Source organism: Medicago sativa, chromosome 5, assembly GCF_051527215.1.
Source record: "Medicago sativa cultivar Bolivia chromosome 5, Bolivia_mono, whole genome shotgun sequence".
NCBI classification, from domain to species: Eukaryota; Viridiplantae; Streptophyta; class Magnoliopsida; order Fabales; family Fabaceae; genus Medicago; species Medicago sativa.
In genome coordinates this window covers 23,223,811-23,237,182 of record NC_140753.1, presented here as the reverse complement: position 1 = coordinate 23,237,182, position 13,372 = coordinate 23,223,811, and the positions used below count along the sequence as shown (strand labels likewise).

Below are 13,372 nucleotides of genomic sequence, written 5' to 3'. Positions count from 1 at the left end.
CAGTAGAGATGTGATCTTCAATGAAAGAGTGATGTACAAAGACAGGCATAACACAACCACCAACGACTCAGGATTGAGCGAGCCTGTTTATGTAGAGATGGATGATGTTCCAGGAAGTCCCACAGATGAGATTCCCCAATCAGAGGAATTGGCAGAATCAAGCATCAGACAACCGTTTGACACACCAGTGCATCCTACTCCAGTTCCTGAATTAAGAAGGTCTTCTAGACTTCGTGTTCCAAACAGCAGATACATAAACTACATGTTGTTAACTGATGGAGGAGAGCCTGAAGATTATGATGAAGCATGTCAGACCACAGATGCTAGTAAGTGGGAGCTTGCCATGAAAGACGAAATGAAGTCTTTGATCTCCAATCAGACATGGGAACTAGCTAAGTTACCCAAGGGAAAGAAGGCACTTCACAACAAATGGGTGTATCGAGTAAAGGAGGACCATGATGGCTCTAAGAGATACAAAGCCCGACTAGTGGTCAAAGGATTCCAGCAGAAAGAAGGAATTGACTACACCGAGATTTTTGCTCCAGTGGTGAAGCTCAATACTATCAGGTCTGTCTTAAGTATTGTTGCCAGCGAAAATCTCTATCTTGAGCAGTTAGATGTGAAGACTGCATTTCTTCATGGAGACTTAAATGAGGAGATATACATGCACCAACCAGAAGGATTCTCAGAAAAAGGGAAAGAGAATATGGTGTGCAGGTTAAAGAAGAGCTTGTATGGCCTGAAACAAGCTCCAAGGCAGTGGTATATGAAGTTTGAAAGCTTCATGCACAAGGAAGGTTTCCAGAAGTGCAATGCCGACCATTGTTGCTTCTTCAAGAGATATAAGTCAAGTTATATCATTTTGCTACTTTATGTTGATGATATGTTAGTAGCAGGCTCAGACATTGATGAGATCAAAAACTTGAAGATGCAATTGTCAAAAGAGTTTGACATGAAGGATTTAGGTCAGGCAAAGAAAATTCTTGGTATGCAAATCACGAGAGATAAGCAAAAAGGAGTTTTGCAGTTATCTCAAGCAGAGTACATCAACCGTGTTTTGCAAAGATTCAACATGGGCGATGCCAAATCGGTTAGCACACCGTTGGCAAGTCATTTTCGCCTATCTCAAGAACAATCACCTCAGACGGAGGAAGAAAAAGAACTCATGGCCAGGATTCCATATGCTTCAGCAATTGGAAGTTTGATGTACGCAATGGTCTGTACGAGGCCAGACATTGGCCATGCAGTGGGAGTTATTAGCAGGTTTATGTCAAATCCAGGTAAAGCTCATTGGGAAGCGGTTAAATGGATTTTGAGGTATCTAAGAGGCACCACAGAGAAATGTTTGTACTTCAGCAAAGGAGAGATAAAAGTAGAAGGCTACGTAGATGAGACTTTGCCGGTGAAGTTGATCACCGAAGAAGTACAACTGGTTATATATTTACTGTTGGTACTGGAGCAGTTAGTTGGATGTCGCGAATACAAAAGATTGTCGCTTTATCCACTACAGAGGCTGAGTATGTAGCAGTAACAGAAGCTAGCAAAGAATTGATATGGCTTCAAGGATTGTTAACAGAGTTAGGATTCATGCAGGAGAAATGTGCTTTGTACAGTGATAGTCAGAGTGCGATACATCTGGCAAGGAATTCAGCATTTCATTCGAGAACAAAGCACATAGGTCTTCGTTATCACTTCATCAGATCTCTTCTTGAGGATGAGGTTCTAACATTGATCAAAATTCAAGGAAGTAAGAATCCCGCAGATATGTTAACAAAGGTGGTGACTATCGACAAACTGAAGTTGTGCTCAACTTCAGTTGGCCTGTTAGAATAAGAGACCAGAGAAGGCTGCTGCATGATCGAGGTGTGAAGACCGATTGAAATCAGTCTTCAAGTGGGAGATTGTTGGCAAATGGAGGGACCCACCATTGCATGTGTGAATAAAAGAATGAATAAAATACACCGAAAGTTAAATGACCGAAAGTTTTTGGCATTTGACAGCAATACATGTTTGAAAAGCATGGCAATTGTTGGTGAACATTGTTGGGTACCTACTACATAGTGCAATTGTTGGTGAATAATTGGTAGTAGGTAATTGGTAGTAGGTGAGGCAATGACTTTGCACCCCTATAAATAGCTTGCTTGCAAACCATTGTAATAACAACACAAAACAACAACAACAACACAAAATATATTACATCAGTAGAGAGTTTAGAAAAACTCAGTGTGAGAATTTTAGGAGAAAATTCCTGGGTGTAATTGGGTTGTGGGTAGTGAGAGTTTGTGAGTGTTTGTAAACACATATATTTCCTTTTATTAAAAAGATCTGCAGCAGCAGTCCGGAGAGTAGGCATTATTGGCCGAACTTCGTTAACAATCTTGTGTGTTGTTATTCCGCATTTATTTCACTTCTACTTAATCTGACCATGGGGAAATTGTGCGTAGTTTCCTAACACAAGATACTTATCGAATAATTTTCCACAAATACTTTCCATCCAAAGACAAACCAAGTCAAATCGTAAAAATAGTGGACATCAATTTTCGAATTGATAGTTTTTGACATTATTCATTTAAAAATAGTAAAAAAAAAAAAAACTGAGAATACTTTGATTGAATAATTTTTCACAAATACTTTTCATCCAGAGACTAACCAAATCAAATTGTCAAAATAGTGAACATCAATTTTTAGAGTGATAGTTTTTGACATTATTCTTTTAAAAATAGTGTTTAATTCAATGTTAACCCTCTATGAGTTTGTAACCAAAAAAAAAAAAAGACAACCTGAGTTTCAAATAGAATCCTTAAATGTTAAAGTAAAATTATCCGTTTAATAATATTAACTATAAGGGTGGGACACAATTTATAGCCCGCGTTTGAGATGATTGTCCATACTAGTTTTTCTACATATATACACAGTATATTCTAATTTAGAATTTTCCTACTTGGTGACAAGATAATGTTAACTACATTCCCTCAAAAAAAAAAAAAAATGTGAACGACATGAAATTAACTTTCAACCTATCAAATAAGTAGTATATAAAATTTGTGCTAACCTATTTCAACCGTGACAAAAAAAAATTGAAGGTCGCATAATCTTAAAAAAGATTACAAACTCTACAATAGATGGCGCAAAAAAGCCTTTAATGTTAAAGGCAATGTAACATAGCCAGCCTATGGAATGACCCATTCACAACACCTTTGGTCCTTTAACCAGACGAATTCTTCCATGCAGCAGCCAATCAACTGTCACAACGGTTCCAAGTCCAACTGCAATATGATGTGATAATAAAATCATTAAACAAAGAAACAAAAGCCACATCTATATTTTCTTGGGATTTGAATTAATATAGTTCAGAACTCCACAGCAGAACTGGTCAAAAGTTGAATAATAATTTCAAAATATTGGTAGTAGACGCAATATCCAAATATCCAAAAATTTAGAAAGTTAAAAAATGGGCAGCCCTGTTTCATGCCATTACATAAATATGGTTCCCAAGAAGGTCCTTTATTGTAGGGACGACTTGGTAATGGATATCAAGTCTTCCAACAACAACACAGGAGTAAGTTAAATGAGCAAAAGAAAGAACACATGAACCACTACAAACCATATCACCCAAAATTTAAACAGGTTAATAGCTCATTTTACTAGTTAACATATAATAGAGTGAACAATTTTAATATACAAAGTCAAAAAGAACATAATGAACAACTATCAAGTAATCCTGAAAAATGATATACCTTGAAAAATAAGAGATGGATCTGTGAGTCTAGGGTACTGCTTGCGGATTTTTGTAATGCTTAAATAAAGGTGCTCAGCAGTAGTTACAATTTGGCGAAATATATTGTTGACAGCCCCTAACTTTACACTGATTGGCATGAGAGCCTCTACTCCCATGTACTGCTTATGGGTTTTTCCAGCTTCATTTTTTGGAATGCTTAAATGAGGGTGCTCAGCAGCAGTTACAATTTGGCGAAATATATTGTTGAAATCCCCTAACTTCACACTGATTAGCATGGGAGACTCTACTCCCATGTCTTTACTAACCTACAAAACACATTGTCATTGATGTAGTAAAGTATTTGCTTGAAAATTTCTCAGCATCAAGAGCGAACATGCCATGATTATATATACTTCATGGAAGACATCAATCTAAAATAATTTTTACTACAAGATGTTCTAACACTTGGCTACACCTATAAACGGAAAAGATAACAGTATGCTCTTCACTTTCTGCCTTCATTTGCGAGTCAATAGAAAAGGTTTACAAAGATGGACCCTGTTTACTTTGGGAAACCATTTTCTATTTTCATTTCCTAAAATCTATGTTAGTTTTACTTGTTACAAGCAGAAACTAGACTATTGTAGCGAACAATTGTCTTACATTTCCAGAAACAATGAAAATGATGCAATAATTATTGTTAGGATCTTGCTAACGAGTGCCCTAAGGGCACTCTTTAAGGTTTCTCAATTAAGAAACTATTCATTGAAAAAATCTAATACTTCAATTTCCAATGCATTAAATGCACAAATTTCCGTAAAAACTTATTGTCTAAAGTCATTAAATATTGCCCTCAGGGCACTCGTTAGCATTTCCCTTATTGCTATTTTCTGAAAAACATCACCCCTTGCTAGTATTCTATCCTCTCTCCATCACAGTAACTCACTACAAGTTTTTCATCTTCTTATTAGCAAGTTAAAGTGAAAAAATATTCTAGAATATCAAAACAATTATTTTTGACCAGCAAAACAAACCTTTCAAATGTAATCAGATCAAATGCAATGGGAGTCATAAAATGAACTTCAACAACATCAAGTTTCTACCTACAATCTGCAACTAATGTATTAATTCAACGTAGATAAGACAAAACACGAACCTACCTATGTTAAAAGGCACATGAAAGTGAAGGTGTTGTAATAACGATAAAACTTGTCTAATTAATAAAGCTTCTTAGAGCATCACAGCTAGCAAATCAAATATGATTTATTGACAAAAAGAAAATCAAAGATAATTAGTAGAACCAATTCAAACTTTCACTTGAAACCAGTATAGCAAAATTTATCTAAACTAGGCATGATGCCTTATTTTTGTAAATGAGGTATAGAAATATTTTTAAAATCTTAGTTAATAACTTGAAACTGCCATTCAAATAGACGACGTACAATAAATGTGCAAAAAATGTCAAATCCAAAACATCAAAATATAAAAATTTTGAAACTAGACAAATTAAACTAGCTTTCAATCTGCTTAATCAAATGTCAATCTGAAGATCAAAGGGTACATATACAGACTATCTATCTAACCCATCCAACAATTATATACAGCAATATGCATGTACAATTATATATATATATATATATATATATATATATATATGACCATGCAAATGAACAAAATAATGAAAAATACCATAGTTGCCTCTTGTATAGCTGTTGTAAATGATTCCTGGTCACCATTAGCTTCAACTATAAGACAGGGCACCTGAAAGCCAGTGTCTTCTCCATGACCAGCAATTTTTAACAAGAGTTCAAATGATGCCTTCCACGAAGACTCGTCAGACCTAAAATTAAAATTTAGTTAGATGAGTACATACAACCCAGGCCACAAAACATGAAATTATAGTTAACTCAGAAGCCCATAGATGAGTTGTAAATTTGAACATAATGAATACCATGTAAATATATAATGACTTATAAATCTTATTTTTCAGTTGTTTGAAGCTTATGTTTGTACTCCTTCTGAATTCAATTAAAAAAACATTTAATGCTCAAAAATATAAGTAAATTTAATTACTTTCACCCTAGTTGAATGATATTATCACTAATTAATATACTTTTTATTTTGCAACACCCCTTTTGTTATTGTGGAACATGTTCCCATGAAGAACAGGGTAGGAAACACAATTACTTTTTTGATAACATTAAGAAAATTAATTAGAGTTTACTAAAATTCTTTATTATTAGGTATTTTAGTTTATATTAAAGACAGGAGTGTGTAATTTACAATTGCTAAGTTGAAAAATCAACCCAGAATTTGTGTTCTTTAGTCTATAAGTTTTTTCAGTAAGGTCATCCAAATGTATAATGGAGTTTTTCTACATGCTTTTGATTTCAGATGTTAAAAAGTTACTTATGAGCTAACAATCAAATATAAATCTTGAGTTTATATACTCAAAAGGCACTAAGTAATAATTTAATAGTGAAACCTATATTATGAACTTTAATATAAGTGGTCACCTGTCATAAACAAATACGGCAATGTCACATGAGGCCAAAGACTCTTCTTCGGCCAACAGCTTTGAGACTCCACCTTCCGAAATCTCTCTCAGCACAAGATATTTTTTATTTTGCTGCAAATAAAATGATAAACCATGAATTGGAAGATATAAATATCAATACATACAAAATGAATGGGCATCACTATTGGGAAAAACCCAAGTCCCACATCGGATAGATAAGACTCTTGATAAGAGTTTATAAAGAGGAGGCAATCCTCACCTCACAAGCCGGTATTGTGATGATGAGTTAGGCCCCAAATTTCAACATGGTATCAGAGTTTGTCGAAATCAAGGGCCACCTACCTATTCATGCACCAAGCCCAAAGAGTGTTGGGCGTGCGGGGGTGTATTGGGAAAAACCCAAGTCCCACATCGGATAGAAAAGACTCTTGAGAAGAGTTAATAAAGAGGAGGCAATCCTCACCTAAGTGGGGGCAATCCTCACCTCACAAGCCGGTTTTGTGATGATGAGTTAGGCCCCAAATTTCAACATGGTATCAGAGCTTGTTGAATTCAAGGGCCACCTACCTATTCATGCACCAAGCCCAAAGAGTGTTGGGCGTATAGATAAGACTCTTGATAAGTTTATAAAGAGGAGGCAATCCTCACCTTACAAGCCGGTTTTGTAAGGATGAGTTAGGCCCCAAATTTCAACAATCACTTCAGTGCCATTAGGGCGGGAATGGCACCTGTCATTGCCCAACCCTATTTTGACACGTGGCACACCTCTATTTCAAAAAATAAAAGGCTGTTGAAAAAGAGAGACAACAGATCCGAAGGTAAACGCAAAGAAGAGAGAAAACAGAAGAGGAAGAAAAAGGCTGTCAACCTACCACCGTCATCAGAACGTCGTTCGCCGCTGCCTCCGTTCGCCGTTGTTGTTGAATCGAACACCTTTCATCTCCAACGAAAGATGGACACGCGATTTGATCCAAAATCGCAGTGGAAAATTTCGCGGGAGGGGTCGCCGGAGTAGACACAGAAGCCTTGCTCGGTGTCGGAGGAGAAGCAAACGGAGTGAAGAAAGGAGGAAGAGGTGGAAGACGATGGGGGAAGAGATGTGAGGAAGGGGATGAAAGAAAGGAACGGGGTCTGTTCTGTTTTCCTTGGTTTTGCTTTCTCTCCCTTTTCCAACAGCCTATTTTGTTTTTGTTTTTATTTTCCAAATAAAGGTGTGCCACAAGTCAAAACGGGGTTGGGCAATGGCAGGTGACATTCCCGCCCTAAAGGCACTGAAGTGATGCCCCAAAATGAATACATGAAATGAAGACTTTGGTGCAGGAAAAGGTGGAAGAAATGAAATGTCTTTCTTCGTCACAATAAAAAGCTATTGTTAAATGTCAGTCAAGTATCAATCAATTACCCTAGAAATATCAACAACTTTTACAGCATAATGATCCTCATTGGTCGGATTGTAAGCTTCAGAATGTGGCCTGCATTATGAATTCAACAACAATAAGATGATGCTCAATGATTGAAATTGTGTTATCGTGAACCTCGGGGTAACCACTAAAATACCTTCCGATGAAAGAATTCAATAACGTGGATTTTTCTGCCTTTGTAGGCCCAAAAATGAAGCACTGCAATACATTTCTTTCTGAATGTTGTTTTTCGCGATCTACGTGTCGCCTCCTAGTCACACGGATAGTAGATGATGGATCACCAGGATAACCAATGTATATCAGGTTCTCCACGCTAAAGGTTGGCTTTAGAAGTGTCATGAGTGCCCACTGTCCGGAAAATATATAATATATAATATAAAAATCAATGGTGATGCAAATTAAATGCTACATGCACTAAAAAGATACACAAACGAGACATACAATCATGCTTCATGTAAAACTTAAGCAACCTTGATTCTCAAAATATTTTTTAAATTGAGTGATAAAACTATTCACAGAACCCACCACTTTTCCATAACCATTGTTCTATAAAATATAAGAGGGACTATAGAAAAAGATAAAAGACTTGTGCACCTTTGACAAAAATGCATCAAGTGATAATCCTCCAAATTCATTCCTTTCTACAGCATCCTTGTATGGATTTTCAATCCAGGGACTGCAATTAAAAATCATAAAATTTCAAATAACATTGCCAAGAGTCCTAATTGAAATTAAGACTCAAGAAAGGCATACATGTAAAAATATCATAGCTGGACTTTGTTAAAACAATGAAGAAGCAAAGTCACAAGTATATAGCCCAACCTTAAAAAATTTATGTACATTTGAAAAATTGCACAAAATAAGAAAGATTACAAGAAATCTACCTTTCTGGGGCAGTAGAAAACAATTCTTCCAGTTCACGAGGTTGCAGCACCTTATCCTGGAGGGAGAGACATATATGATTAATTTGCAAATTGTATAATGATAAAGTCAGTTGAGAAAATGCCCAAAAATGATCTGGGGAGCAACATGAAAAAGTGAAGTTATTCAAGGTCATTTCTGCAAATGACATACAAAATCACCATCAAATTCATCAAAGATTGTCTTCAAGAAATCAGTTGCTTCATTTGTCAGTTCAACACTCTGTAGACATTAAATCCAATGAGAATAGAATAAGATAAGTTCTCTATCGTCACCAAATTGAATACAAACAGGCATAACAAATATAGAATAAAATATGTGAGACCATAAATTCATCTCAAAAGAAACACCTGATCAGGTGCGCGTTTCAAATATGGAATAAAATCATCGGCGAGCTTTATATCATCATTATATCCAAACTTCCTGAGCACATTCCATACTATATCAGGAGATTCTTTTTCCATGAAACGGGCATGAATAAATAGAAATCCTGTCAATGTAAGTCCTCGTTCATTCACACCTCCGGACAAATTTTTTTTCACAGCCTTCTTTATAATGCAAACATCAAATGGTACTAAACGAGTATCGAAACATTTAACCTGTAGAGAGTTTTGTTAGACTTTTTCACAAATCTTATACACAAGTTAATCTACCATAAGACGATGTCATTAAGCTTGTATTCAAGCTACAAGGTGTCAGACATTATACTAGGGTAACAAACAAGCCACCATTTTGACATTTAATATGAGAAGATAAAATTAAAACCTGAAAACCGTCCAGTTCAGAATCGCTAAGGGCACCATCTTTGTCATGGTCACAGAGAATAAAAATCCGCTTCAAAGCCCGCCTACATCGAGGCGTTAGAGTTTGTGATTCCTTATCAAATAAAGGAGCTATGGGATAAAAGGCAGCCTTTAGTGCTAAGAAGAAAACTCCAATGACCTTCAACAAGGAAATTTAATTACAAGTATATTGTATGGAACAAAACCCAGATATAATTGCAGCACTCTTAAAATAAGATTTAAAAAAGCGGATGAATTTGATTGCAATAGTTTAACTGAAAGATACCTCGGTACTCCTATATGCTGAACACTCAATGTATGATTCAATCTCGCAGAACTTCTGCATTAGTGGTGACATCACCTGTACTACTTGATATTCATCTTGAAGATCAAGCTTACAACCAACCACTATAACTGGAACTTTGACCTGTTCATGAATTTCAAATATCCATATGTCAAACATAGATTCTCTAAAAATGAAAATACAAACATATTATATGCAACTAAATATAGAACACTTGAGATGCAAAAACAAGAAAAAGAGAGATCACAACCTCTAATTTGCGAAGAAGAGGAAGCCAAAATGTGCTTAGATTCTGAAGTGTATTAGGACGATCGCATGCATAAGTGAGAATAACTGAGTCAGCCCGTAGTAGTTCTTCAGAAACTCTATCACTGTCCTCAACGCTGCAACAAGAATAAACTCGTGCGTCCATTATTCATGTTCCAAAACGTGGTTACTTAACTAAGGAATGAATCTAGATAAGAACTATAATTACCGGGAAGAGGTGTCAATGATTGTGATTGGCGGCACACCATCAAAATACAGGTCGAGCTTAACCTGGACTTTAAAGGCTCCCGCGGCAAGAACCAGACTGGTTTTACCGGTTCGAGAGTCTCCTGCGACAACAACGCGAACTACCGCACCACCCCGTCCGTTGAAGGGATTAGACAAACCTCTCACTCTCCGGCTCAGCATGGAAGAATCAATATGCGTGGATGGATGAGAAGGAGTTTAGAGAAATCGTAGGTTTATTTTTTATTTTTTGAAAGAGCAATTCGCCCTTTTATATTGGGGTTGAAATACGATAGCTGAATTATTTTATTTTCTTTACAGAAACAAACTTGAATAATCTATTTTCTTTTCGCAACACAAATAAGCGTTTATAGCTTATTGGGTTAAATTATAAGTTTGTTTTGAAAGAAAGAGACATGTTTCATAAAAAAAACTTTACTCATTAGCTTATAACATTTTTTAAGATGATATTTAAGTAGTTTTTAAATTTATAGCTTATAGATTATAGATTTTTATCCCAACTTACCACGACTGTCACTTTTATTTGAGGGTTGCAATGAGGGAATTAAGATGATATTTAAGTAGTTTTTAAATTTATAGCTTATAAATTATAGATTTTTATCCCAACTTACCAAGACTGTCACTTTTATAGATGAGTTAATCATACGTCTATCTCTCCAGTAAAGTTTTGGATCACCATTACAAGGTTTTTTTTTTGTTTTTTTTTTTTTTTTGAGATTGTTGGGTTGGTGAAAATCGCTTTCAAATAGTAGATTTGTTTCTCCAAGTCCATAAGAACTGACAAGTGGTCATGAAAATGGTCTTCCAACTTGTCGCACTAACACATATTTCAAGCTTACTGAGATAATTGGCAATCAAAGGTAAAGAAATCAAATATAAAATTAGATGAACTAGCAACGAGATATGACTCCACCTAGTTCCATCTAATTTTATATTTTAGTTTTATAGCCAACTATTTGTTATATGAACCCATAATTATATATGTTTGGCTCATAGAGTCACGATTATATTGTTATTAAAAAATTGGAAAATGTTAACCGGTGTCCCCGGGGCACTGGTTAAGGAAGCAAATATAGTAGCTTTTGTATTGAAAGTTGTGTAATCAATTTTTCAAAAGTCAAAAAAGTGTTACTTTCAATTCAAATTTTCCTTTTTTGGATTCCTTAACCGGTGTCCGGGGGCACCGGTTAACAGTACCCTATTAAATTATTTTATGTTTCTGTTCCAAAATGTAAGAAGAAAAAACTCATTTTTTTTTCCCAAAATGTAAGCAAAAAGGGCAAACTTTTATCCTATTTAATTTTTTTTGACACATATTTAATTTTTTTTAAAACCATCTTTTCCAATAAAAACTATTGATTATTCTCATACAATTAAATGCAAATTACATTCAATTCTCTCTCTCTCTTCCATTTTCTTCATAATCAATAGCCAATGAAGATTATTTTTATATATTCTTGTGAAACTTATTTCAAAGAAAACAAAAAAAAATTATAGACTGATGCTACTCACACCCCAAAAAACACAAGTTACACCCCAAAATGACTAATATACCCTTTAACTAAAATAAAAAATTCAAATTAATCTAAAATCCTTTCATCCATCGCTTCATCACTGAAACCTGGAAACGTAATCCTAATTCACGTATGTAAACTTAATTTACACTAACCTCTTTAATTGAACTTAATTTACATTAACCTAAATTGAAAGTACGTAAACTGAATTTACACTAATATATATATACACACACACACACGTACGTAAACTTAATTTACATTAACCTAAATTAAACATAAGTAAACTTAATTTACAATAACCTAGATTGAACGTACGTAAACTGAATTTACATTAACCTCTTATATGCATACGTAAACTAAATTTACATTAACCTAGATTGAACACGTAAACTAAATTTACACTAACCTCTTATATACATACAATTTACATTAACCTAAATTGAACATAAGTAAACTTAATTTACATTAACCTATGTTGAACATAAGTAAACTTAATTTACACTAACCTAAATTGAACATACCTAAACATGAATTTACATTAACCTAGATTGAACATACGTAAACTAAATTTACACTAACCCTTTTATATACATACGTAAACTTAATTTACACTAACCTCTCACTTAAAATCAAATTAACAGGCATATCTCATACCAAAACAAACAATAAACAAATAGAAACTCATCAAAATTGAAATTCATGAAATTCACTAACCTTTATGAATATAGTACAGATCAATGACAAAGATGTTGATTCAGATCTTGGTTGCACATCTATGGTGATTTATGGATGAAATGGGGTGAGGGTTCAGAATGATCATAAAAGATGAGCTTTTAGAAATTTACATGAAGAGGGCAATTTCGGTATTATTGTAAAATTTTAAATAAATTTGGGTGTAACTAGAATTATATGGGGTGAGACTAGCAAGAGTCAAAATTATATTCCAAATTCTTATGTTTTGGTTTTCTTAATAAGGGCATTTTTATTTTATTTTTTACAATTTGGGACGGAGAGAGTATTTTATTACATTGTAAGTTTACAATATAGTTGTATTTTATTAATTATATCTATATGGTATGCATCTTCTTTTAAAAGTTTCTTGTAATTTATACACAATTGAATCAAACAATATAAGGGATTAGATGAGAATCTTAAAGAGAAAAGAGAGCATGGATTTTGTCTTCAACGTTCATGGTAATCCCCCCACTCCAACAGACAAAAAAAAAACCCTGACCTTAACAAATCTTCAACCCCTAAATTGTCCTTCAGAGAAAAACTTTTGGGTTCTACTAAAGAGATCCTCCTAGAGAAAAAAAAAAAATATGGTCGAAAAGAGACTTGTCTGCATTGAGCTTGAAGATGGAAACTGTCTTCTTCCCAAAGTATATCTGGAACCGAAAGTATTTCGGAAATTATGTACCCCTTTAGAAATATACGCTTGTGGTGAAACTGTTAGGGAAAACTTTGGGCTATAACACCATGAAGGAACGCCTCCAAAAAGTGTGGAAGCTACAACATGAGTTTGAAATCATGGATAATGATAATGGGTTATACATGGTAAAACTCGACCACGCAGCAGACAAAGAAAAAATCATCACTGAAGGGCCATGGCTGATTTATGATCACTGTCTAGCGGTCTCTCATTGGTCTCCTGAATTTGCATCCCCGAATGCAAAAA

At 34.7% G+C, this 13,372-nt stretch overlaps 1 protein-coding gene across 2 annotated transcripts; it reads right to left on the bottom strand.

Annotated features, from left to right (window-relative positions):
- Positions 1-2,807: 2,807 nt before the first annotated feature.
- Positions 2,808-11,053, bottom strand: LOC146921122 (mitochondrial Rho GTPase 1-like). 2 transcript variants are annotated; one of them, XR_015012003.1, is made up of 15 exons: positions 10,140-10,513; positions 9,915-10,047; positions 9,647-9,787; positions 9,344-9,520; positions 8,929-9,177; positions 8,732-8,800; positions 8,542-8,597; positions 8,252-8,333; positions 7,794-8,005; positions 7,639-7,708; positions 6,235-6,347; positions 5,408-5,558; positions 4,753-4,828; positions 3,738-4,044; positions 2,808-3,266 (listed from the first exon to the last, which is right to left on the bottom strand). XR_015012003.1 is itself a non-coding variant. In XM_085714539.1 (14 exons), the coding sequence occupies exons 1-14, from the start codon at positions 10,337-10,339 to the stop codon at positions 3,187-3,189; spliced, it is 2,040 nt and encodes a 679-aa protein (XP_085570665.1). In that variant the 5' UTR covers positions 10,340-11,053; the 3' UTR covers positions 2,808-3,186. The 2 variants fall into 2 exon arrangements, 1 of the variants encoding a protein (XP_085570665.1); XM_085714539.1 differs by lacking the exon at positions 4,753-4,828 and having other exon boundaries at positions 10,140-11,053.
- Positions 11,054-13,372: the final 2,319 nt, after the last annotated feature.